The 25,217-nt window shown below is 47.7% G+C and overlaps 2 protein-coding genes across 5 annotated transcripts in view; one reads left to right on the forward strand and one right to left on the reverse strand.

Moving 5' to 3' along the window:
* Window positions 1–4,100, forward strand: part of PDXDC1 (pyridoxal dependent decarboxylase domain containing 1) — a 66,796-nt gene extending 62,696 nt beyond the window's left edge. For both annotated transcript variants that reach the window (XM_003928756.4, XM_074382201.1), the window contains exons 20-23: window positions 276–368; window positions 446–542; window positions 1,766–1,870; window positions 2,334–4,100. In XM_003928756.4, the coding sequence (XP_003928805.1) occupies window positions 276–368; window positions 446–542; window positions 1,766–1,870; window positions 2,334–2,593 (555 nt within the window). In that variant the 3' untranslated portion in view covers window positions 2,594–4,100. The remainder of the gene's footprint in view (window positions 1–275; window positions 369–445; window positions 543–1,765; window positions 1,871–2,333) is intronic.
* Window positions 4,101–4,208: 108 nt separating this feature from the next.
* On the reverse strand, window positions 4,209–25,053 carry NTAN1 (N-terminal asparagine amidase). 3 transcript variants are annotated; one of them, XM_039478180.1, is made up of 10 exons: window positions 24,877–25,052; window positions 14,801–14,903; window positions 14,659–14,724; window positions 14,247–14,355; window positions 10,566–10,639; window positions 7,803–7,856; window positions 7,275–7,328; window positions 6,234–6,331; window positions 4,873–4,986; window positions 4,209–4,544 (listed from the first exon to the last, which is right to left on the reverse strand). In XM_039478180.1, exons 1-10 carry the CDS (start codon window positions 24,955–24,957, stop codon window positions 4,368–4,370), a joined length of 930 nt encoding a protein of 309 aa, XP_039334114.1. In that variant the 5' UTR covers window positions 24,958–25,052; the 3' UTR covers window positions 4,209–4,367. The 3 variants fall into 3 exon arrangements, with proteins under 3 accessions (XP_039334114.1, XP_039334115.1, XP_039334116.1); XM_039478181.2 differs by lacking the exon at window positions 14,801–14,903 and having other exon boundaries at window positions 24,877–25,053; XM_039478182.2 differs by lacking the exons at window positions 14,659–14,724; window positions 14,801–14,903.
* Window positions 25,054–25,217: the final 164 nt, after the last annotated feature.

The raw sequence follows: 25,217 nt of genomic DNA on the forward strand, positions 1-25,217 counted from the left end.
TTGTTTTCTGTTTTTTAACCCGATATGCCATTTGGGTGATAAATAGTTACTTCTCCTCTGTTCCCAGCCAATGAGTCTGGTCACCAAGGTGTGTGTCTGCCTGGGCCTCTATGAGCATTTCATCCCCTTGTCTTTGTCTATTTTCTTTTTACGCTGGCGTTTCAGTGCAGGATTTCATTGACCTGCTTTTGAAAATGCCCCCAGTGCCTCATTACTAGCTCTTCTGGGCCCCAGGCAAGAAGCTTAAAGTAATGCCTTTCTTGGTCTTACCACAGCTTCTGGAAAACATGACAGAAGTGGTTCGGAAAGGAATTCAGGAAGCTCAGGTCGAGCTGCAGAAGGCAAATGAAGAACGGCTTCTGGAAGAGGTGAGGCTGCCGATGGCAGCAGGCTGGGAGTGCCGCCGCAAGGCCAGGTAGCCCAGAGCCCCGGTCATGTCTTGCAGGGGGTGTTGCGGCAGATCCCCGTCGTGGGCTCCGTCCTGAATTGGTTTTCTCCAGTCCAGCCTCTACAGAAGGGAAGAACTTTTAACTTGACAGCAGGTAGGACAGAGTAGCCTCCATCCAGGTCTCGATGACCTTGGGAGGTTTCACCGAATGCCCTTGGGTTCCAACACTCGCCCTGCTGAGAAGCCCGGCCTGGTTCCCGTTCTTCATCACTGGGTACGGGCTGGGCATCTGAGGAGACACAGTCTGGCTGGCCCTGTGCCCTGTCCTCCCCACACATCTTGGTGGCTGAAACAGTAGGGAAGCAGCTACCCATTCCCCACAGCTGCTGCCACACGAGGCCATGAGGACACGCTCACTCAGCTGTGCAGATTCTGAGGGTGCTGTCCTGGGCATTTTGGTTCAGGGCTCATACTTGTCGTCCTGATGTATGTTTTGCCCCAGCAGGCCTGCTTTTGTTTTGTTGTTGTTGTTGTTGTTGTTGTTGTTGTTGTTGTTTTTTGAGACAGAGTTTCGCTCTTGTTACCCAGGCTGGAGTGCAATGGCGCGATCTCGGCTCACTGCAACCTCCGCCTCCTGGGTTCAGGCAATTCTCCTGCCTCAGCCTCCTGAGTAGCTGGAATTACAGGCACACACCACCGTGCCCAGCTAATTTTTTGTATTTTTAGTAGAGACGGGGTTTCACCATGTTGACCAGGATGGTCTCGATCTCTTGACCTCGTGATCCACCCGCCTCAGCCTCCCAAAGTGCTGGGATTACAGGCTTGAGCCACCGCGCCCGGCAGGCCTGCTTTTGAAAGCAGCAGTGCAGAGACTGAAGCGTGGAGCACTGGCATGGTTTATTCTGACCTGGGCAGCCAGCAAGCGTTGCTGCCGCTGGAGTGGGGAGGATGTTATAGTCCAGGTCTTCTCCTTTCCTCTTCTACCACGGAAATAATTTCCTCCACCCGAGGCCCACCCTTTGTTCTTCCCCAGGAAACGATGACTACATTGTCATGAAAGCAACAGATAATCTGATTTCTCATCTGCCAAGCCTTAGCTTTCAGCAAAGAGGCACCCACTTCTTGTGGCTTCAGTGCATTTCTGTTGGGCCCGGCTCCCCTGGTGCGCTTTTGCTGCACTGCTGGCCAGCGTTGGCAGGACTGGCCCTGGGATCCAGCCTTCTCTTGGCACATTCGTAGGTGCCCGCGTCTACACCAGTCTGTGGCAGGCTCAGTGGCTGAATGGTTACTGGGGAGCAAGGCTGTGTGAGGGCAGGTGGCGTCTTCCAAGGCAGCCTGTGCCTGCAGCTTCCACTCCAGCTCTCTCCTCTCCTGCAGGCTCTCTGGAGTCCACAGAACCCATATATGTCTACAAAGCACAAGGTGCAGGAGTCACCCCGCCTCCGACGCCCTCGGGCACTCGTACCAAGCAGAGGCTTCCAGGTACGTGACACCTCCACGCAGAGTTCAGGTAACAGGTCTCCCCTGTTGGCTGTTACTTGCATTCCTTTGTTTTCTGAGTTCTTTAACTTCAGAGGTCTGTGTATCTTCACTTAAGACCAACTACTACCATCTTTTTAACCATTTCAGTAGCCAAGGAGTTCAGCCTTGGAGAAATCCCTTGGTAGCACCCCAAGGGGGAAGTTGGGGTCTTGACATTGTCACTGTGGTATTTCCCTCCCAGGCATTTCCTAGTGAAGATGGCCGCGGAGATGCCCGGCTTTGGGCACGTGTTGGTGTCATGCTAGCAGCTCCCGATTTCTCTTCCAACACTTCAGAGCCTGTAGTACAGGATTTCTGCTGAAGCCGTGTTGTAAAATAAGGCCATTATCTGTTGCACAGACAGCCTGTGTGGCAGAAGCACACTCACCGAGCTTTCAGTGCCATCCGTCTACCCTTTCTCTAGGCCAGAAGCCTTTTAAAAGGTCCCTTCGAGGTTCAGATGCTTTGAGTGAGACCAGCTCAGTCAGTCACATTGAAGACTTAGAAAAGGTGGAGCACCTGTCTGGCGGGCCGGAGCAGATGACCCTCGAGGCCAGCAGCACGGAGGGACACCCAGGGGCGCCCAGTCCTCGGCATGCTGACCAAACCGAGGCCCTCAAGAAGGGGGCCCTGCGCCCAGAAGTTGACTACCCACAGGTAGAAGGACTAGAGAGCTTAAGATAAAATTCAGTGTGTGGTTTGAGACTGTACCGAGTATTGTTTCAGGGAAGAGAAGTGATAACTGGAAATGTGAACTGTGCCACATACTAATACAATAGAAATTACTGTTATTTGTGCTTCACTGGGATTTTTGCACAAATACGTGCCTGAAAAGTAGGCTTTCTAGGAGGGCAGTCAACTTGTCTAACTTCTTGTGTGTGTAGAATCACCAGGAACCGTATGCTGTCCTACTCAGCTGTAGTAATACCACTTTTTCCTAAGTTACCGTAAACACTTTTTATTCACAAAAAAACACTTGAAATTCTAAGTGTCTGCCACTTGAACCTTTGCTCTTTCTAAACATAAGCAGAAGTTATGAGGTTGCACATGGCAACTTTTTGGTAAACAGCTTTTCGTTAGCACTCTCCAGGTTCTCTGTGACACTTCAGAGAGGCGAGACTGGCTGCGTTGTCTGTGTTAGTCAGTCTCTATTACAAGTTAATCACACTAGAGACTGACTAATACACAACTAGACTGCCAGGCTTAAAAGAGCATGGGTGCTCTGGGGAGTGTACATCAGAGCATCAGAAGCCCTCTCCCACCATCCCCCGCTGCTGCTCTTCCTGGAGACTTAGTAAGGACTGTGTCCACTTGAGCTGTGGCAGGGCTTCTGTCGGGGACTGTGCCCTGCCACAAACCCACTTCTCCCTTTGTATACTGTTTGTAAACAAATTTAAGGACTGATCTATTCAGAGAAACTGTAAAGTCTCCTGACCATATATGTATATTTTTAAATACTGGTAAAGCTTTTAAATTGGCACACAAATACAGACTGTGCTCATTTTTATGTTTATTATCTAAAAACCTGATAGATGCTACCCTTAGAGCCTGCTATTCCAGGTGCTGTGAAGCACCCCCCTGGGTTAAAATCTGAAAGCAAGTATCCCTTTGACCTTCCCCTACGGAAGCTTCTGTAGCTTCTACTGCCCTGGCAGCTCACCTGGGCCCAACTCAGTCACAAGCCAGCAGAGCACTCTCTCATGCTGATCCAGCCAGGCTCCTTGCTTAAGTCAGTAGAAGCTCACTGTTACTGCCCGTTACTACTTTTCCGAAGTACTGGCCCCTGTGCCTTCTTAGTCCAGCAGAGTCAAGCTTTTGAGAGACCTGAAAATGGGGAATTCACACTGGGTTTGTGGACTGTAGTACTGGAAGCCTTAGTTATACCACATTCAGCCTATAATTACACTCTGATTTGATGGGTTTTTTTTTTTTTTTTTTTTTTTTTTTGGTGCAAATGATTAAACAAAGTCTTCCCTGTTTATTTGGTGCAATGAAGTATAGCAGATAAAATAGGGGTGGGGTAAATTATCACCTTTAACAAGATTCAATGTTTTTATATATATTTGGAATTGTTAAATTGGTTTTGCTGAGACATTTCACCCTTGAGATACTACTTGAATGTTGGTTTCAATAAAGGTTCTTGAAATTGTTACCAGTCAATCAGTTAATAAACCTTATTATAAAAGACTTACCCAAGTATCTGAAATAGCTGCTTATCTACCAGTGGGAGATAGGTTCTTTGCTGACCAAAAAAAGCTAGCTAGAAATGAACTTGTTAGTAAAGCAGAGTCTCAACAAATGCCTTTGCCAAAATAACGTTTTATTTTGCAAGTCATTTGAAAGACACTGAGAAAGGGAGACCTAAGACCCAATGGATGTAGGTTCTAAATTCAGATTCTTGCCAGCTCCATGGTCTCTGTCAGGCCAAGAAGGTGCTTTCTTTGGTAATTCCTATTTTTTAGTTTCCTGAAGAGATCTTTTCCCACAAGCCATCTTCATTTTTTTTGTAGAGTAGGGCTTTATTTCCAGGAAACAGTGTATTAGTTGGAGATGGGTATTTTTTTAAAAACATCAAGGTAGATCTAATGTGTTCAACAAAGTGGGGTGGCTCGGCCAGAGGCGAAGTGGAAAGATTCTGAAAACACAAGACAGTGGGCATAAGTCACCTTGCTCGGCCCTGCTTTGATAAAGATGTCAATGTATCTTTGTTCTTGGACACATAAATATATATAGTAAAATATGTAAGAAATGGAGTGGCATCGATTAGTAAGTAAAAAGTTGCTTACTGCTTTACCCACACATACTTCCATCTAGGACTCGATATATGCCCAACTGATATACAAGTTAAATGGGGTCTGTCAGTGGCATCCAAAAAGTAACTACTACACGCCGAAAGGAAAGCAGCTATGACAGGTGGGAAAATCAGGATCCAGAGATTTAAAACTTAGCTTGTAAATTCTCACCTCTAGTATTTGCTTGTCATCTTGCTGTAACCAGAAATCCACATGTGGAAATGGTGTCCAGGAGTACGGTCCTATACGAATTTGTTCTGTCTCTGCATCGTAAATGCTAATCATCTAGAAAAGAACGTGTCAAAGATAAAATTTCAAGAATGTCACCCACTTTTCAAACCCTCCCAGCAACGCAAGCTCCAGTGTAGTCTAGCACTTTCAGGCATTTATCTGCCTGAGAAGCTTCTTAAAAACTGTCTCTAATACCAAAAGCTGCCACCTACTAAACACATCTAGTGTATCTGCTACTGCAGGCTGCAGGTCACATACATGGCTGTTTAGCGCTGACAACAGTCCTGCAAGACAAGGGTGCTTTTTTCCCATTTGGGGTGAAAACTTGGGACTCAAGAAATGGGGCCCATTTCCCAGGTTGCCTGTCTGGTAAGCCTCAGAGCTGGACCTCAAAGCCAGGTGCATCTGACTAATGTCTGTGTTCCTCATTGCCACAGAAAACGCTGCCTCATTATACCCCAAGCAACTGATCGCTTTGCAATTTAAAAGCATACAGTGCCTGGTGCCCCATCAAAAGAAAGAAGCTAATTTGCCAAATAATCCATTCCCTGAATTCCCAATTTTGCCAGTGGTAGTCTTACCTTACCCAGCAATATTCAGCTTTGGTAAGACAAATAGGTTCGGTTCTGAATATCAACTAAACTAGGGCCATTATGCTCCTTGAGAAATCCTAAAAATGTTAGAAGGGTTGGCAAAACAAATTGCTCTGAATCCCAACACATTTTCCAGTGAAAATGTCAGCATTTCATAAATGAGCAGATTTCTTTGGGGTGGCCTGAATGAGATTTCTGTTTTTTCACACTTTGAACATTTTTAAAGAGTTCTTTCACCCATTCCTCAAATGCCTTATAAGTCTTGGGTTTTCAAACTTTTAAAATTACAGTATAATTTAATTAATTTGATCATTCAGTTGGGTTAATTAAATTGTTCCAGCAAATTGCTCTTGAGTGACCTAATCCAAAAAAAACCTCTCTCCTTCTTCCCTGGTCTCCTCTATTTGCAGGAACTTTATAGGAAAGCTCTTACTAAGTAACAGAAGTTTGTTCTTTTTGAATTCGGACGCTTGGATTCACACATACCTTCTGCACCTTTTAGGCAGAGAACTGGAGTCTGGAGCTCATGACCTAAAGATACTCATTGAGAGAGAGAGTGTGGGTGTATGTGTGTGTTGGTCCTCAGTAATTTAGAGCTATAAAGAAGCTGACATACAACATTGACTTTTCTAAGATTGATAAAACTTAAGGCTTTGGCATTTGATACCTTTTTTAAATCCCTTAACACAAAGATGATTTCAAACTCACTGGTCCTCCTGCTAAAGCTCGAGCAGCACGCAGCTGTTCCTCTGGACCTCGATCTTGAAAGGAGGCTCTGTAAATCTCTGCAGTCTTAATGTTGACAGCTGTGAGGGACAACAGGATGACTTTGAATTGACAAAAGACCAAAGTGGAAAGCCTGCACAGTCTTACATTTCTCCCCCACTCCTAAGAGAAAGATAGGAAAGTGAACAGAATGGCTCCTAAGTGTCTGGAGCTGCTCCTCCCTTTAGAGGGAAAATGCTACCCTTATCGTACGCATTTCAGTGAGGCCTGAGCTGAACTCGGTGAGATTTTGTTCTAAACCAAGAGCTGCTTTCCACATGGGAAGCAGCCATTCCTGCAGTTGGACAAGTAGCAAAACCTCTCTGGTCAGCCCTACTGGTGTACGGCCAGGGGTAGGTGGGTGAACTGTTACTGTTCTGTTGGAATCATCACAATTTCGTATTTTATACATGAAGTTAAAGAGAGTAAGACAGTGAACACCTGCTAAATAAATTAAATATCACCGATACAGCAGAAGGCCTCTGAAATATAGCCAATCTCATGCCTTTTCCACAGGAGTCAAGCAGGGAGGATGGTTCTAGGTTTTCTTCAGCCTGATAGTTTCACACTTTGGACAACTTCTGTTCTCGAGCAAAACTTTCCTCGGTTCCGGAGATATAAAAAATTCCAGTACCTGCCTCCCTCCCCCAGAGCACTGACAGAAGACAAGCACACCTGCCTGAACTGCTGGGGAGAGAAGGAAACAAGAGGCCTGGGGCTCCCCAGCTCCTGTGAAGGATGGGCCTGGCCTATGCTATTTGCTACCACGCTGCTTCTTCAAAGTCTTAAGACATGAACATTATCTCCGTTTTGTAGGTAAAGCTTACAGAAGTTAAGCTACTTGCCCAAGGTCTCACAGCAGATGTTCAGAGGAGCTGAGATGTGAACCCAAGGCTGTCCCATCCTGACAGCAGTGGTTTGCTGAATTAGCTTTAACCGCACATGTGACCAAGCCTCCAACCCACAAAGATGCACACTACTTACCAATGCCATATATTATTGGAAAGTGGTTTTCATTTTCTTCCCGGTCATTTAATTCTACAAAATAAAAATGTTTTAAGATACTTTTTAAACAAATACCAAACAATTATTTTTATTTTATATGAGAAAGGCCAAGGAGGAACCCCTCACTGCAAAAAGGGAGGAAAATCCCAGAAAATTAAAGGGACTGTGACCGTTGCCCTGCCCTGCCCCATGGCGGGTGGGTTTATACTGAACAAACTGGCATATGCAGAAAAGGTCCCTAATCCCACCCCAACTTCTCCGTGCACCCCATCACAGGTGGCAGCTGTGAGATCCAGTGCCCTCCTTCCTGGGAGACAAGGCACACTTGAGGGGGCCGCATTGGAACTGATGACCGTGGTGACGGCCATCCCACCACAGCAAGAGCTGGAACAAACGCCGGCCAAGCAGTGACAGCAGTGTGTGCTGGTGCTTGGTCCCACTGCAAGGCTGGGGGGAAAATGGTCCTGAAACGCACAGCTTCGCTTTGGGACAAATAGCAGAACTTACCTGTCACACATAATGTCACTAAGTGAATGTCATCTTCTTGCCTGTCAAATTCACCTACGATGAGAATTTTAAGACTGGATATCAGAAAAGTTCCTCTAGTTACAAGAACAAACTGCTGAGCAAGCCAAGGACAGGGAGGGACAGCAGCCAGCTGAGTGTGCTCTGCCCCACACCCGCTTGCCCACGCCCAAGCAGCCATAGCCCAGCCTCTGGGGCCAGACCCAAGGGAGCTGACGCTGCAGAATCCTGACCGCCACAAGACGGCCACATTCAGCCTCAGGCCCCAAGGAGCCAGGGCTGAGCCTTCCTATTTTTCTCTTCATTCTGAGAGTTTTGCAGGGACCCATGGATTCATAAGATTTTTACTTTTCTCCTAAGTAACCTGTTTTCCTGATTATCGGAGTTGTAAAAACGAAAATCTGGCCTCCGTGACAGATTTGAAAAGTACAGGAGAGCATAAGTAGTTTTCAACATCCATAATCCTCACACTGTTAATACTTAATTTTCTTTCATATTTTTCTGTGCTCAGCAGAGCTGACCACAGAGACAATGTTATATCCTTTTTAAAAAAAAAAACAAACAAAAAAAAAAAAACAAAAAAAAAAACATGGATTCTTGCTCTTTTGCCCACGCTGGAGTGCAGTGGCGCCATCTCGGCTCACCGCAATCTCCGCCTCGGGTTCAAGCAATTCTCTTGCCTCAGCCTTCCAAGTAATTGGGATTACAGGCGTGTGCCACCATGCCTGGCTAACTTTTCTATTTTTAGTAGACATGGGTTTCACCATGTTGGCCAGGCTGGTCTCAAACTTGTGGCCTCCAGTGATCCACCCAACTTGGCCTCCCAAAGTGCTGGGATTACAGGCATGAGCCACCAAGCACAGCTGACAATTTTACATCCTAATTTCTTGTGCATAGGTATTTTCCCATGTAATTTACAGCTTCATGTATCTTATTTTTTAGTGACTACATAAGTACTGTTCTAGTAATAGCAGATTTCCTGTTGTAAATAACGTTCTGCTCATCTTCAGGCATAAATCTCTATGCACGTTTCAGATTATTAGCATATATTTCCACAAGGGGAACTACTGGGTCAAAGTATATGAACTTTTTGTGTTTTTTTTTTTTTTAAGATGGAATCTCGCCTCTGTCATCCAGGCTGGAGTGCAATGGCACCATCTCGACTCACTGCAACCTCCGCTTCCTGGGTTCAAGCAATTCTCCTGCCTCAGCCTCTGGAGTAGCTGGGATTATAGGCACCCACCACCACACCCAGCTAATTTTTGTATTTTCAGTAGAGATAGGGTTTCACTATGTTGGCCAGGCTGGTCTTGAACTCCTGACCTTAGGTGATCCACCTGCCTTGGCCTCCCAAAGTGCTGGGATTATGACCACTGCACACAGCCAGGTATAAACCTTTTTTAAGAGTTAAGTCAGCCGGTTGTGGTTGCTCATACCTGTAATCCCAGCACTTTGGGAGGCCAAGGCAGGTGGATCACCTAAGGTCAGGAGTTCAAAACCAGCCTGGCCAACATAGTGAAACCCCATCTCTACTGAAAATAAAAAAAATTAGTCAGGTATGGTGGCCTGTGCTTGTAATCCCAGCCACTCAGGAGGCTGAGGCAGAAGAAGTGCTTTAACCCGGGAGGTGGAGGTTACAGTGAACTGAGAGAGAGAGTTAAGTCATGATGCCAAATTACTTTCTGGACAGGCTGTACCATTGTATGAGTAAGCCTACCTCGTGGCCTCGTGGTTAGTCAACACAGAACAATGTCATCTTTATTTTTTGAAAATATTTGCTAATTTAGGCAGGGTGCAGTGACTCACGCCTGTAATCCCAGTACTTTGGGACTTGAGGCAGGAGGATCACCTGAGGTCAGGAGTTCAAGGCCAGCCTGGCCAATATGGTGAAACCCCGTCTCTACTAAAAATACAAAAATAGGCCAGGCACCGTGGCACACGCCTGTATTCCCAGCACTTTGGGAGGCTGAGGCAGGTGGATCACAAAGTCAGGAGATCGAGAGCATCCTGGCTAACACAGTGAAACCCTGTCTTCTCTACTAAAAGTACAAAAAAATTAGCCAGGCGTAGTGGCACGTGCCTGTAGTCCCAGCTACTCGGGAGGCTGAGGCAGGAAAGTCGCTTGAACCCAAGAGGTGGAGGTTGCAGTGAGCTGAGATCGTGCCACTGCACTCCAGCCTGGGCAACAGAACGAGACTCTGTCTCAAAAAAAGGAAAAAAAAATTCAAAAATTAGCCAGGTATGGTGGTGAGCGCTGGTAATCCCACCTACTCGGGAGGCTGAGGCAGGAGAACTGCTTGAACTTGGGAGGTGGAGGTTGCAGTGAGCTGAGATTATGCCACTGCACTCTAGTGTAGGCAACAGATAAAGACTCCGTCTCAAAAAAAAAATTGCTAATAGGGAAAAATGGTATCAATATTTTAATTTTCTGCAGATGAAAATGGACATTTTTGCTAGAAGGGAGGGTGGTTCTGTTCTCACACAGTTCAGAGCACTTACAATTCTGGAATGTGTCCACTACTATTTTAGTAGAAAATCTTGTCCCTACCCCTACTACCCTTATCCCCTACAAATGAGCCCCATGCTATTCCGTCTGTGAAATTCCAAGCTGGGCCAGTCTGTTTCTCTGCGGTGCTCCAAGTGGGTGTGTCCTCTAAGGTTTAGAACCAGTTGGGATTTTTAACCCAAGCAAAAACAGGTACAAATTTGTGTCCAATATGGGGGGGAAAAGACCAGTGAACTTACTAAGAAGTTGATGAGTGAGTTTTTGTGACAACTGCCTGTCGTCATTGAAGCCTCCCACGAGGTGCACTTCCAGCCTGGCAAGAGATGGGACAGGGGTCAGAGGCCAGAACGAGACACCAGCGCATGGGCTGGTCTCGCTTTGAACTTTCACTCTCAGCTTCCTTGAGCCCTTGTTCTACAGCAGGGCTTCCAGGTCGTCTGCGTGCCACCGCAAAAGAAGGTATCTGCAGCATGCTACCAAGGCCAATAGGAAGTTTCCGGGCACACTGCCCGAGGGCCCCCATGACTGAAGGGATCCGTATCTAAACACAAACATGAGGCCGCCTCCATGCAGCAGTGAGGAGTTCCGCTCTAGAAGAGTATGAGCACAGGATGGGTGTGGTGGCTCACACCTTTAATTTAGCACTTTGGAAGGCTGAGGTGGGTGGATCACGTGGGGTAAAGAGTTCGAAACTAGCCTGGCCAATGTGGTGAAACCCTGACTCTACTAAAAATACAAAAAAACTCAGGCCTGGTGGCATGTGCCTGTAATTTCAGCTACTGGGGAGACTGAGGCAGAAGAATCACTTGGACCTGGGAGGTAGAGGTTGCAGTGAGCTGAGATCTCACCACTGTACTCAACACTGCCTGGGTGACACAGGCTCTGTCTCAAAAAAGAAAGAAGAGGCTGACCACGTCACTCACCTGCCCAAAGCAGGACACTGCCAAAACCCACCCCTCAGTGTCCTGCCCAGGAGCAAGTACGGTAAGACAATAGGAGGGGCCTGCTGTTAAGTAGACATTTCACAGGTGCCGTCTCCTCTGATGTCCACCATTATCTTGGTGAGGGGGATTATCAGCTCCATTGTACAGAGATACACGCTTATGAACCACTATACCTGATTTTCCTAAATTGTGTTTCCCACTAGCCTCATGAGATAGGGAAACAGTGTTCATGAAGTTAAAACAAAAGTTTGGGGCCAGGTATGGTGGCTCATGCCTATAATCCTAGCATTTTAGGAGGCCGAGGCAGGCGGATCACTTAAGGTCAGGAGTTCGAGACCAGCCAGGCCAACATGGTGAAACCTTATCCCTACTAAAACTACAAAAATTAGGCTAGGCGAAGTAGCTCACACCTGTAACCTCAGCATTTTGGGAGGCTGACACAGGTGGATCACAAGGTCATGAGTTTGACACCACCCTGGCAAACATGGTGAAACCCCATCTCTACTAAAAATAGAAAAATTAGCCAGACATGGTGGCGCACACCTGAAATCCTAGCTACTCGAGTGGCTGAGGCAGGAGAATTAATTGAACCAGGGAGGTGGGAGGTTGCAGTAGGCCAATATTGTGCCATTGTACTTCAGCTCTGGGCCACAGAGCAAGACTCCTTCTGGGGGAGGAGGAATTAGCTGGGTATGGTGACGGGTACCTGTAATCCCAGCTACTTGGGAAGCTAAGGCAGAAGAATCACTTGAACCCAGGAGGCAGAGGTTGCAGTGAGTCAAGAATGCATCACTGCACTCCAGCCTGGGCAACAGAGCAACACTCTGTCTCCCCCCCAAAAAAAAAAAAAGGTTTGGGGTGGTTCTGAGAAAAAAATTTGGAAAAAAAAAAGACAGGGCCATCTTGCCTGTTGGAAGGCCTCCTTAGAAGAGTCCCCCAGCCTGGGGGCGGTGGCTCACGCCTATAATCCCAGCACTTTGGGAGGCTGAGGCGGGTGGATCACGAGGTCAAGAGATCGAGACCATCCTGGTCAACATGGTGAAACCCTGTCTCTACTAAAAGTGCAAAAAATTAGCTGGACATGGTGGCACGTGCCTGTAATCCCAGCTACTCAGGAGGCTGAGGCAGGAGAATTACCTGAACCCAGGAGGCAGAGGTTGCGGTGAGCCGAGATCGTGCCATTACACTCCAGCCTGGGTAACAAGAGTGAAACTCCGTCTCAAAAAAAAAAAAGAAGAGTCCCACTGCCATTAGCACAGTGAAGCTCTGACAGGTCCTCATTAGCACAGTGAAGCTCTGACAGGTCCTGTGATTGAAAACACTCCAACGATGTCTGTGGAGCCCAGTGTTTCCCACACTCATCTACTAACCCCTTTTCCACAGCCCCTGTCAACCGGGGTAATTCATGCTTGGCAAAGTGCTGCCAGACTTCACAGCACAAAGTGCTGTGCCCCAATATAGGGCACAGCCTCATGTGGCCTCATGATCAACTCCCAAGTAGTCAAGGGAGCTGTGATTATCATGGCTCTGCTGGCAAAAGGGCCACCAGGTTTGCCTCTGACTCCTGAAGCATGGCTGTTCTACAGCAGACAAAGAAAAGGTGACAAGCATGTTCTTAGAACCAAGGAGCAGAGCGTGTGGCAACATAATGGCATTGATTATGTCCCCCTGTGGGGGCCAAGATTATACGAAAATGAAAAGGCCATTTTAGGCCTGCATGGGTCACATGGCCATGAAGCCAGCCCAGCTATAGCATGGACTGCAGAAGTGGCATTTAAGAACTGATCAGTATTGCACTAGCAAAACTCTCCCAGAGAACTCTTTCTTTTTCCTCTTTTGACTTGGGATTCTAAGCCCTTGTATGTGATGGGCATAGGTCACTCAATGGCTGCCTTAGACCTCAAAATAAGAGCAACGCCTGCCACATCTACACAATGACAGAGAAAGCAGAGGGGACACGTGTGTGAACACGAGTCTGGACAGCAGGCCTGTGTCCTCGGCCTCCACTTAGCTAGCTGTGTGTTCCAGCATGCTGAGCTTTGGCGCCGGCCTCTGTCAAATGGAGGCAGTGGATACTTTACTGTGAGAAGAGAGGATGTGAAGTGCTGTGGGACAGCCATGCTGGCGGCTGCTTCTTATCCAGCAATCCATGGGGAAACTACCAACCTGCTGGAATTAACGCTGCCGCCCTCAGCTGGGAGGATCACTTGAGCCCAAGAGTTTGAGACCAGACTGGGCAAAATGGCAAAACCCTGTCTCTATACAAAATACAAAACACTAGCTGGGCATGGTGGCGCACACCTGTGGTCTCAGCTAGTTGGGAGGCTGAGGTGGGACAATCACTGGAGCCTGGGAAGTCAAGGCAGCAGTGAGCTGAGATCGCACAACTGCGTTCCAGCCAGGGTGACAGAGTGAGACCCTATCTCAACAACCAAAAAAGAGAAAAACGAAACACATGCCTTACCCACTAGCGGTCCCCACATCTCCCTGGCCTTGTTTTCTCCACAGCCTGCTTCACCCCTGAACACCCTGTCTTGTGTACTGTCTCTCAGCTTCGGAATCTGAACACCTTGGGGCAGGCTTTCCGTCTACTCTGTTCACGGCTATGTCCCTGGAAACTACAAGGTGTAGGTGAGAGGAAGCAATTCACAAGTAAATACTGGAGGAATGACTGCATCAAGAGCTACCACACCCGCGGTAAAAACCTCAAACTCAACGTTCCCAAAAGGACGTCAAGTTCAAAGTCAGGCCTTCCATCTCAAATCCAGCACGGACTCCTTGCCTGTGCCCAGCATCCACTCATCCACTCAACCACTGCTGACACAGCGCCCATGCCATGCTAAGTTCTGCTCCGGGGGAAAGAGACAGACACGGCGGTGACAGCATCCTGTGCTGCTGTACCACCTTCCGTGGCTACGTCCTCTACGCAAGGGTTCAAATATCCCAGTTCACCTATTAGAGTAGCATGGATCTCACCTTCCACATTGAGCGTGGTCGGAAAAGGATTTTATGGAGTTCATGATCAAGGGGACCTCAGCTTTGGTGTCGGTTCCATCACAATGTGTCAAGCAGGTGGCCCCATTACCTGAAGAACAAGGGTGAAAGGACTCAAGTTATTCCCGATGCGAGCGCAGTAGCAGGCTGAGACTCTGCTCCTGTCCCTTCGGACCGCCTCGTCTCTGAACATCCTGTAGGGAAAAACAGAAAGGGCTGTGCTGCCCAGCCAACCCATTCTGACCAGGACACCAGGGAGACACCATGCAGACCAGAAAAAACGTAAGCAGAGTCCGTTTCCAACAAGACACCAGGAAACTCAACTCGAGAAATTCAGTGGTCCCAAAGGTTGGGCCACTTTCAGTAACGGTTTCCTTCACCTCTCTCACCATACCTGTGTGCCTCAGGACCACAATGTGACAAGTAGTGGCATCATCAGAACCCAGAATGGAGATGGAGCCTGTTTAAAAAAGAAATAAAATAAAATATCCAATTGCCTTTTGGGATAACGCCCAATTCACTGCTTCCTAACCTACCATCCTTTGGGGAGGTCACTGCAAGCTCTCTTTGCTGAACATACAGAAGGCCCTGGGGTCCCACTTGTTGAACAGACTGACCTCTGAGAAGTCTGGCTCTTTCCTGTTTAATTAAAAAAAAAATAAAATAGTGACGTAAATTAGTGAGGATGGAAAAACTGAAGATGTGGAGAGAGCCAAAGCGGGCTCTGCGTGGGCGGCACACTAGTGTGTTGGGAGTGTGTTAGCAGACAGAGAGGCTCAAAGAAAAACGCAGCAGCCACAGTCATTGGGAACAATGCAGAGAAAATGATGAGGTTCTGGGCAGTGGTCTTTTAACCTATGAAATCAGATGTTATAGTAACCGATTAAATGAGATGCAAAAATCCTTTATTCCTTTTTTTTTTTTTTTTTTTTTTTGAAGAGACAGGGACTCACTATGTTGCCCAGGCTGGTCTTGAACTAATGGGCTCAAGCAATCTTCCTGCCTTGGCCTCACCAAGTGTTGGAATTACAGGCATGAGCCACCACACGGGCTATCACAGTTCTTTAGTAAAGAGTGTGAGACAATTTTACAGTTGGCCAGGCATGGTGGCTCATGCCTGTAATCCCAGCACTTTGGGAGGCTGAGGTGGTGGATGGATAGCGAGGTCAAGAGATTGACACCATCCTGGCCAACATGGTGAAATCCCATCTCTACTAAAAATACAAAAATTAGCCAGGCGTGGTGGCACGAGCCTGTGGTCCCAGCTACTCAGGAGGCTGAGGCAGAAGAATCGCTTGAACCCAGGAGGTGGAGGTTGGATTGAGCTGGGATTACACTACGTCACTCCAGCCTGGCAACAGAGCAAGACTCCATCTCAAAAAACAAACAAAAAACAATTTTACAGTTGTAAAGAGAATGAGATTACCTAGGAATAGAGGGTGGGTCACTCTGAAACCACATCCTCTCTATTTTTTGAGACAGTCTCTCTGTCATCCAAGCTGGAGTGTAGTGATGCAACTTCAACTCACTGCAGCCTCCACCTCCCAGGCTCAAGCAATCCTCCCACCTCAGCCTCCCAAGTAGCTGGGACCACAGGCATGCACCACCACACCTGGCTGATTTTTATACCTTTTATTAGTGACAGGGTCTCCCTGTGCCACTCCGGATGATCTAAAACTCCTGGGCTCAAACGATCCACCTGCCCCAGCCTCCGAAAGTGCTAGAAATACAGGCTCACAACACCCCATGCAGCTGATTTTTATACTTTTTGTAGAGATGGGACCTCCCTATGCTGCCCAGGCTGATCTCAAACTCCTGGACTCAAATGATCCACCTGTCTCGGCCTCCCACAGTGCCGGGATTACAGGCGTGAGACACCGTGACCAGCCTCCTCTTTACCTTCTTTAAAGACCAAGAGGAGTTAAAAACGTCCTTAGTCCCTAACCTAGTTATTTCACTTCTGGAAATTTGTCCTAAGGCAATAATTCAAAATGTGTTCATCCCTGTGTAATTTGTTTTATTTTTTGAGACAGAGTCTCGCTCTGTCACCCAGGCTGGAGTGCAGTGGCGTGATCTTAGCTCACTATAGCCTTCACCTCCCAGGTTCAAGTGATTCTCATGCCTTAGCCTTCCCAGTAGCTGGGATTACAGGCATGCACCACCATGCCCAGCTTTTTAAAGTCAAAACTGGGTTTCACCATGTTGGCCAGGCTGGTCTCACACTCCCGGCCTCGAATGATCCGTCTGCCTTGGCCTCCCAAGGTGCTAGGACTGTGGCATGAGCCATGGTGCTCGGCCCCCTGTGTCCTTTGTAATAGCAAAAAGCTGGGAGCAGGAATGGAAAAGATTAAGTAGATTATGCACAGAACCAAGTCACAGCCTCTAACTGCAGAGTCATGAGAAATGAAAACAACAGAAAAAATAGTTTTGAAATGCTAACTGAAAAGCAAGATACAAAAGTATAAAAAATGTTTTAAATAGCTATAAATGTGCTGTTAATACAACAATGATTAAATTCATTGCTTCACTGGAAGCAAATTTCACCAATACAACCAGGGCTGTGCCAAAGTGAACACGAGTTAAGATTTACTGGCGCTGTTGTCTTTTCTCTCTTCTCTAAATGTTCTATCCTATAGTTATGATCAGAATACAAAAACAAAATGGGTAAGGCAAATTTATGAAAGATGTGTGAAACTCTTACTAAGCCTGTAAAAAATATTTTACAAGACCTCAGGTGGTTTTTGAATGAAAACAAACTTTGAGTCGGGCGCAGTGGCTCAAGCCTGTAATCCCAGCACTTTGGGAGGCTGAGGCGGGCAGATCACGAGGTCAAGAGATCGAGACCATCCTGGTCAACATGGTGAAACCCCGTCTCTACTAAAAATACAAAAAATCAGCTGGGCATGGTGGCGCGTGCCTGTAATGCCAGCTACTCAGGAGGCTGAGGCAGGAGAATTGCCTGAACCCAGGAGGTGGAGGTTGCGGTGAACCAAGATCGCGCCATTGCACTCCAGCCTGGGTAACAAGTGCGAAACTCCATCTCAAAAAAAAAAAAAAAAAAAAAGCATTACATTGATAAAACACTACAATGTATCTTAATTTCCTTCTTACTTGCAACAAATAAACTCCTTGATGAACAAATTCTTGCTCAAATGTCTAGAGAACGTTTGCATGATGTATCACCTACAATGGAGAACGGTTTTGCATCTTAGTCTATCGGCTTCCTGCCATTGCATATGACTGGAGCTAATTTAGGTTAGTGCTCACTTAATAAAACATAAGAGCAGCTGGGCGTGATGGAGCTCAACGGTAATCCCAACACTTGGGGAGGCTACGAAAGGAGGACTGCTTGAGCCTATGAGTTCTAAACCAGACTGGTCAAAAAGAGAGACTCCGTCTCTACAAAAACAGAAACTAGCTGGGTGTGGTGCTGCTTGCCTGTAGTCTCAGCTACTCTGGAGGCTCAGGTGGGAGAAGCACTTGCAGCTGGGAGGTGGAGGCTGCAGTGAGCCGTGATTATAGCACTGCAACCCTACCTGGGTGACAGACCAAGATCCTGCCTCAAATATATATATATAATTTAGCTAAGAGATGTTATAAATATAATAACGACCAGCTTGATAGTACTGACACGGCATTTTCTTCTGCTGATAAACTTCCATTAACTGGAAGCAAGATGTCAATGAGAATGAGACAAGCCCCTAAATTTAAGAAACAAACTAAAGATGAAATGAACTGCAATGTAAAATTAGATTGGCAAGACAGCCTTGCTTGCTCCAGAAGTCAGTAAGAAATAGGTGTTACTGCCTGTTCTAAAACTCACACCCCTCTATCGGTGAAAGCTTCTCATTTTCATTCCACTTCTCACCTCACCTTAATTCAGAATTACATAGGGGAGAATTTAGAATTCCCTCATTACTCCTGAAATACTTACCTTCTGCTTTGTTCTTTGAGGGAAGGGAAGGGAGGGCACAAAGGTGAATTTTTAACACTCATTTTCACAATTGGGTCACCACTCAAAAGCAAAGCTATTTGTGAGAAATGAATTACTGCTTTCACAAAGACCAAAACTCATGTCTCTCTTCAACACAGCTCCTACAATTTCCCAAAGAAATAAAAGCAAAAATTATCAGAAATAATGCCAGAAAACTAAAACAGTATGCTGCTTCACTCTTTTATTTTTTAATTTCTTTTTTGAGACAGAGTCTCACTCTGTCTCCCAGGCTGAAGATCACAGCTCACTGTAGCCTCTGGCCTCAAGGAGTCCTCCCACCTCAGCCTTCCACGGACCTGGGACTCTGGGCACACCTGGCACGTGCTCTCTCTCTCTCTTGCGTGCGTGCGCGCGCTCTCTCTCTCTCTCTCTCTCCCTCCCTCCCTCTCTCTCTCTCTCTCTCTCTATATATATATATATATATATATATTTTTTTTTTTTTTTTTGGTAGAGATGGGGTCTCCCTGTGTTGCCCAGGCTGGTCTTGAACTTCCTGGCCTCAGGTGATCCTCCTGCTTCAGCCTCCCAAAGTGCTAGGATTAGAGGCATGAGCCACTGTGCCCAGCCTCTACTTTATTTTTTGTATTTTAGAGACAAGGTTTCACTCTGTTGCCCAGGCTGAAGTGCTGTGACCAGATCTTAGCTCACTGCAACCTCAAACTGCTGGGCTCAAGCAATCCTCCCACCTCAGCCTCCTTCGACGTAGCTGAGACCACAGGTGCATGCCACCAGACTTGGCTAATTTTTGCTTTTACTTTTAAGTTATGAAAAGAGTTTAGCCAAACTTCTGTTCATTGGGAAAACACACAGTCCTACTTTATAAATTCATAAACTTTCAGAAATAAAAGCAGCTCCAGTTTTCTAATATTCTCTAGACACTAATATTTGCTTGAAAAACAAAGAAAAAAAAAAAAACAACTTTTCCCTCACTCCCTCATCCTTATTTCCCAATTCCTATTCAATGGCGGTATTCTCTTAACCCAGGGGTCAGCAGATTTTCTGAAAAATACCAGACAGTAAATATTTGGGGTTCTGCAAGGCTGCAGTCTCTGTTGCAATTGCCCAACTCTGCTGTGATGGAGAGCAGCCACAGACAATATAAATGTGGGTGCATTCCAAAAAACACTTTATAGGTGACACTGAAGTGTTAATTTCAATACATTTTCATGTTACACAATATTATTCTTTTGTTTTCAACCTTCGAGAAATATAAAGACCAATCTTGGCCTACAGAGTATACCCAAACAAGGTCTGGCCCATGACCTGTGGCTTGCTGACCTGTGTCTTAGCCAGTCACCTACCTGTGGCCTAGGGGATGATCATGTGACCCTCACCCCTGCTGTCCTGTCAGTTCTTCCTTTATAAATAGGAGAGTGGCATGAAAGTGATTTGTGAACTGTAAAGCACAATAGTGTACAAGAAATTATGAGGCCCTGCTGGGCATGGTGGTAGTGGCTCACATCTGTAATACCATCATTTTGAGAGGCCAGGGCAGGCGGCTCACCTGAGGTCACCTGAGCTGAGATCCTGCCATTGCACTCCAGCCTGGGCAACAAGAGTGAAACTCCGTCTCAAAAAAAGAAATTATGAGGCCCAATGCAGTGGCTCACACCTGTAATCCCAGCACTTTGGGAGATAGAGGCAGGAGGAGAGCTTAAATCCAGGAGCTCAAAACCAGATTGGGGAATATAGCCAGACTCCATCTCTACAAAAAATTTACAAATTACTCAGGAGGCTGAAGCAAAAGAATCACTTGAGCCTAGCAGTTGGAGGCTGCAGTGAGCTATGACTGCACCCACCACTACACTCTAGCCTGGTTGATAGATGCTGTCTCAAAAACAAAAAAATTACGAATAGGTATAGCTCTCAAAATTAAGCCTTCTTTCCCAAACAATAAAAAAAAATCCACTCCCATACCATAGTTCAGTCCTTCTTGACTTACATCTAAATTACTGCAATATGGCCAGGAGCAGTGGCTCATGCCTATAATCCCAGCACTTTGGGAGGCCAAGGATCATGGATCATGAGGTTAGGACCAGCCTGACCAACACGGTGAAACGCAGTGTCTACTAAAAATACAAAAATGGGATGGGTGTGGTGAGGGATGCCTATAATCCCAGCTACTCGCAAGAGTGAGGGAGAGAAATGCTTGAACCTGGGAGGTGGAGGCTGCAGTGAGCTGAGATCACGCCACTGCACTCCAGCCTGGACAACAGAGCGAGACTATGTCTCAAAAAAAAAAAAAAAAAAAAAAAAAAAACAAAAAAAAACACCTGAGTAGCAATTTCACTTGTATGAATAATTACGGGGGGTTATAAAGAGCCCTTAGAATGTGCATATCAGGCTGGGTGTAGTGGCTCATACCTGTCATGCCAACACCTTAGGAGGGTGAGGTGAGCAAGCTGCTTGAGGCCAGGAGTTCAAGACCAGTCTGGGCAACAAAGACAGAACCTATCTCTACAAAAAATAATTTAAAAATCAGCCAGGTGCAGTGGCTTGTGCCTGTACTCCCAGCTACTCCAGAGACTGAGGGGGGCAACTGCTTGAGTCCAGGAGTCTGAGGCTGCAGTGAGCTATGACTGCGCCACTGCACTCCAGCTTGGAGCACAGACTGAGACCCTAACATTAAAAAAAGGGGATCGGGGTAAAGAATGTGCATACTGGTGAAACAGCATAAATATCTTTCATGTTTAAGCAGTAACTGGCTGGGTGCGGGGGCTCACACCTGTAATCCTAACAGTTTCGCAGGCAGAGGCAGGAGGATCACCTGAGGTCAGCAGTTCGAAACCAGCCTGGCTAACATACAGTGAAACCCCATCTCTACTAAAAAATACAAAAACAGCTGGTCATAGCGGTGCACGCCTATAGTCCCAGCTACTTGGGAAGCTGAGGCAGGAGAATGGCTTGAACCTGGGGGCAGAGGTTGCAGTGAGCCAAGATCACACCACTGCACTCAGCCTGGGCCACAAGGCAAGACTCAATCAATCAATCAATCAGTCAATGTAGGGCCAGGTGCAATGGCTCAAGCTGTAATTCCAGCACTTTGGGAGGCTGAGGTCAGGATCACCTGAGGTCAGGAATTCAAGACCAGCCTGACCAACATGGTGAAACACTGTCTCTACTTAAAATACAAAAATTAGCCAGGTGTGGTGGTGCACATCTGTAATCCCAAATTCTCAGGAGGCTGAGGCAGGAGAATCTCTTGAACCCAGGAGGTGGATGTTACAGTGAGCCATGATCAAGCCACTGTACTCCAGCCTTGGCAACAGAGCAAGACTGTCTCTAAATAAACAAATAAATAAAGAGTAAGCTATGTTACGAACATCTTGTAGACTCTAAGGAACTATGTTACCCAAAACGTTGCAAGACTGGTTACTGAGTGCCCAGTGACTGGTTAAGAGTGACTGGTTAAGGGAAGGCTCTAAACAGCTCTGCCCAAAGGAACTTGATGCAGGGATGGCCCCGACTATATTCACTGTCCCATTAGGAGCCACAGTGTCTCCTCAGCACTTGAAATGTGGCTAGTGCAACCAAGCAACTGAGTTATTTTACCTAATTTTATTTAATTTTAATTAAAATGAAAGTAACGGCCGGGCGCGGTGGCTCAAGCTTGTAATCCCAGCACTTTGGGAGGCCGAGGCGGGTGGATCACGAGGTCGAGAGATCGAGACCATCCTGGTCAACATGATGAAACCCCGTCTCTACTAAAAATACAAAAAATTAGCTGGGCATGGTGGCACGTGCCTGTCATCCCAGCTACTCAGGAGGCTGAGGCAGGAGAATCGCCTGAACCCAGGAGGCGGAGGTTGCGGTGAGCCGAGATCACGCCATTGCACTCCAGCCTGGGTAACAAGAGCGAAACTCCATCTCAAAAAAAAAAAAAAAAGAAAGTAACCACAAGGCTGCTGGCTACTGTACAAAGAGCGCAGCTCCAGAGTCAAGGGCAGACTGCCAGGGCTCCCACCCTGGCTTCGCCACTCCCAGGATGTGGAACCTGGGGCCAGTGTCCCAGCCTCTCTGTGCCTGACAGTCCTAATCTGTAAAATGGGAACAGCAATAACTTGCTATGGTGCCTGACAGCTTCCACTGTATTACTGTTATTGTTGTTATTTGCTAGTCATAGCTACACATAGGCTTCTAACTGTTGGTACTCCATACTTACAACACATCATTACATGAAAAAGACACATTATAAAACAATGTGTAAGCTATCATTTAAAAAGTAAATCACATACAAAGAAAAACCTCCATTAGGACTTTCAACAAATTTAAGAATGGTTGTGGTCATACATTATTTTTCTTCTCTGTAACATTTATATTTTGCTTTCCTGCAAAGAGGACACCCTGCTTTATTATATAAAAATAATCCAGGCCAAAGTGCTGGGATTACAGGTGTGAGCCACTGCACCCCACCTGGATTATTTGTGAGGCCAAGACCGGCAGATAACTTGAGGTCAGGAGTTTGAGACCAGCCTAGCCAACATGGTGAAACTTGTCTCTACTAAAAATAAAAAACTTAGTCGGGCTTGGTGGTGTGCACCTATAATCTCCCAGCTACTCGAGAGGCTGGGGCAGAACTGCCTGAACCTGGGAGGCGGAGGTTCCAGTTAGCTGAGATCACACCACCGCACTCCAGCCTGGGCCATAGAGTGAAATTCAGTCTCTAAAATAAAAATTTTAAAAAAAATAAATAATCCAACCTTTAATTTCTCCCTGTTGCTAAGTAGGTGAAAGGTCCATCTAGGCCCTTTGGTCATCTGGGTACAACCCACCTCTGTAGGTTTACTTTTCATGCTTCCCCTCCTCACCCTGGCTGCTCCCGGGAAACTGGCCAGGCCACCCGCCCACTGGGGCCTTCCCCTCCTGCCTGCCGCGCCCCGGCGCCTGCCTGCCCAGCTGCGATGCCTCACCCTTCTCCTTTTCAAATCTCTCTCGTGCCTGCATCCTTCTTCACTTACACTGCCGCAAATCAAAGTGATCACCCCACTTCCAATGTTGCTCTAACACAAATTGGTCCCCAACACACAGCCTTTCTAGGACATGTCCTCTTAAATAGGCCAAAACCTTACTTCGAGAGGAGCCGCCCCAGTACGTCACCACATTTGCTCCCTCCACGCTTCGTCTGCGGCCCAGGACACTCATCTCGGTTTCTATAACGGACATTCTCAAGCAGACGTAAAGGCGCAGCGTCCCCGAAATTCTTCAGGCGGCTGACATTTGTTTTCCTTGGTGAGTCCTATGCCTGACTTCGCTAGTTAACAGTAGGACAGTGACACAGTGCAAGAATAAAGTCACACGGCACCACGCCTGGCTCAGTGCATGTTGGCCAACAGGACGTTGGTCGTCCTGAAACGCAAGCCGAGAATCATATGGATCTGTCTGCCTTCTCCCTGTCAGTAAGTCCTCGTCATCCTTCAGATCACGTCCAGGGGTCATTTTGTGCCCTCATTTACGCAACACAACTTTACTGAGCGCCAATTCTATGCCAGGCACCATCCTAAGCTCTGAGGATACAACAGTGAAGACACTTATCCGTCTTCAGGAAGCTTACATTCTGAGGACAGATCAAATGCAGAACAAAACAGGCAAACAGAACAAACACAAACGGCCCAGCTGCGACAGATAAAACCTCTAAACGCCTTCCTCACCCCACACACTTGGTCAGGTTCCTGTGTTTCGCGTCTTAGAGTGAAGGGGACGCTTTTTCTTGATGGCACTTTACCCTTTATAGAATCTGAGCTTTTTTCCATCAAAAACCATTCTCCCTTCTAGACTGCAAACGCTCTGAAGGCAAGGACAGGGATCCGTACGGGACCCAATAGATACTAGGGACTGTGAGATCAACAAACTGATTCCTCTTTAACAGGATCTATGGCAAGTAGGACGTTTGCCCCCAGCCTTTTTTAAACCCTAAGAACTTCCTTGCCAACAGTCCCTGCAGAAGCCGCGGACAAGAGTTCGGAGATCTATTTGAGCACAAAAGCAGAAAAAACAAAACCCGTGCATCAGGGCGTGGTCCCAAGGCCCAGCTGGGGAAACCAGGGCTCTCTCTTCCGGCTAAAAATAACCGGGCGCCCTACGCCCCGGGGGTAGGGTAGAGAGAGGAGGAAGGACTGGGGGTCCTCGCCAAGATCCCCCGGCCCAAACGTTCTCCGAAGCCTACCCTGGAATAACCTTCTGCCTCATGGGGACCCAAGGACGAGGCAATGTTCACTGGAGGCTGCGGGTCCCCGAAGGCGAGCGCCCGGATTTGCCTAAACGGACCGAGCCTGGGTTGGCGGCTGTAGCCGTCCAGTCTGTGAATGGAGTGGGGGGGTCCCCGCGTGTCCCCGAGCCGCGGTGCTGTGAGACCTTGGGCAAGTCACCTAACCTCTCTGGGCCCCGGTCCCCTCCCCTGTCAGAGACGGGCCTCCGCGGCAGCCCGCTGAAGTCTAAAGAAGGCAAAAGCTCCCGGACCCCTCAAGGAGAAGACTCGAGCCGACTCCCGGGGTGCGCCGACAGCGCCAAGTTTCAAGTCTGTGTCGCGTGAGGCGGGCAACGGCGGGGTGAGGACTGCGCTCGCCCGCCCGGCAGCTTCCCCTCGGCCCGCCCCGAAGCCCCGGGCAGCGTCCCGCTCACCTCCAGAGGCGGGTGGGCTCGGACGAGGTCCCCGGCGGACTGTGGCAGCCGCACTCGCCGCCCCTCGACTAGCAGCGGCATAGCGGAGGCGGCCGCCCCGGCAGGCCCAGGGAGGCGACGCCCCCCCCAGCCCCCGGCCACCCACCGCCCCCGCCTCTCGGGCCGCGCGTACCGCCCCGTCCCGCCTCGACGCGGGCGCTGCCGGGAAGTGGAGTCCACGCGGAGGCTGCGCTCGCCGAAGAGACTGTAGAAACCCAGGACGGGGGCGGCAATGCCTCGTGGGAAGTGTAGTCCAAAACCAGGAAGCAGCCCCGGAAGCAGCCCGCGGCCCCCCCTCCTCT

The sequence above is a fragment of the Saimiri boliviensis genome, chromosome 12 (assembly GCF_048565385.1).
Source record: "Saimiri boliviensis isolate mSaiBol1 chromosome 12, mSaiBol1.pri, whole genome shotgun sequence".
NCBI classification, from domain to species: Eukaryota; Metazoa; Chordata; class Mammalia; order Primates; family Cebidae; genus Saimiri; species Saimiri boliviensis.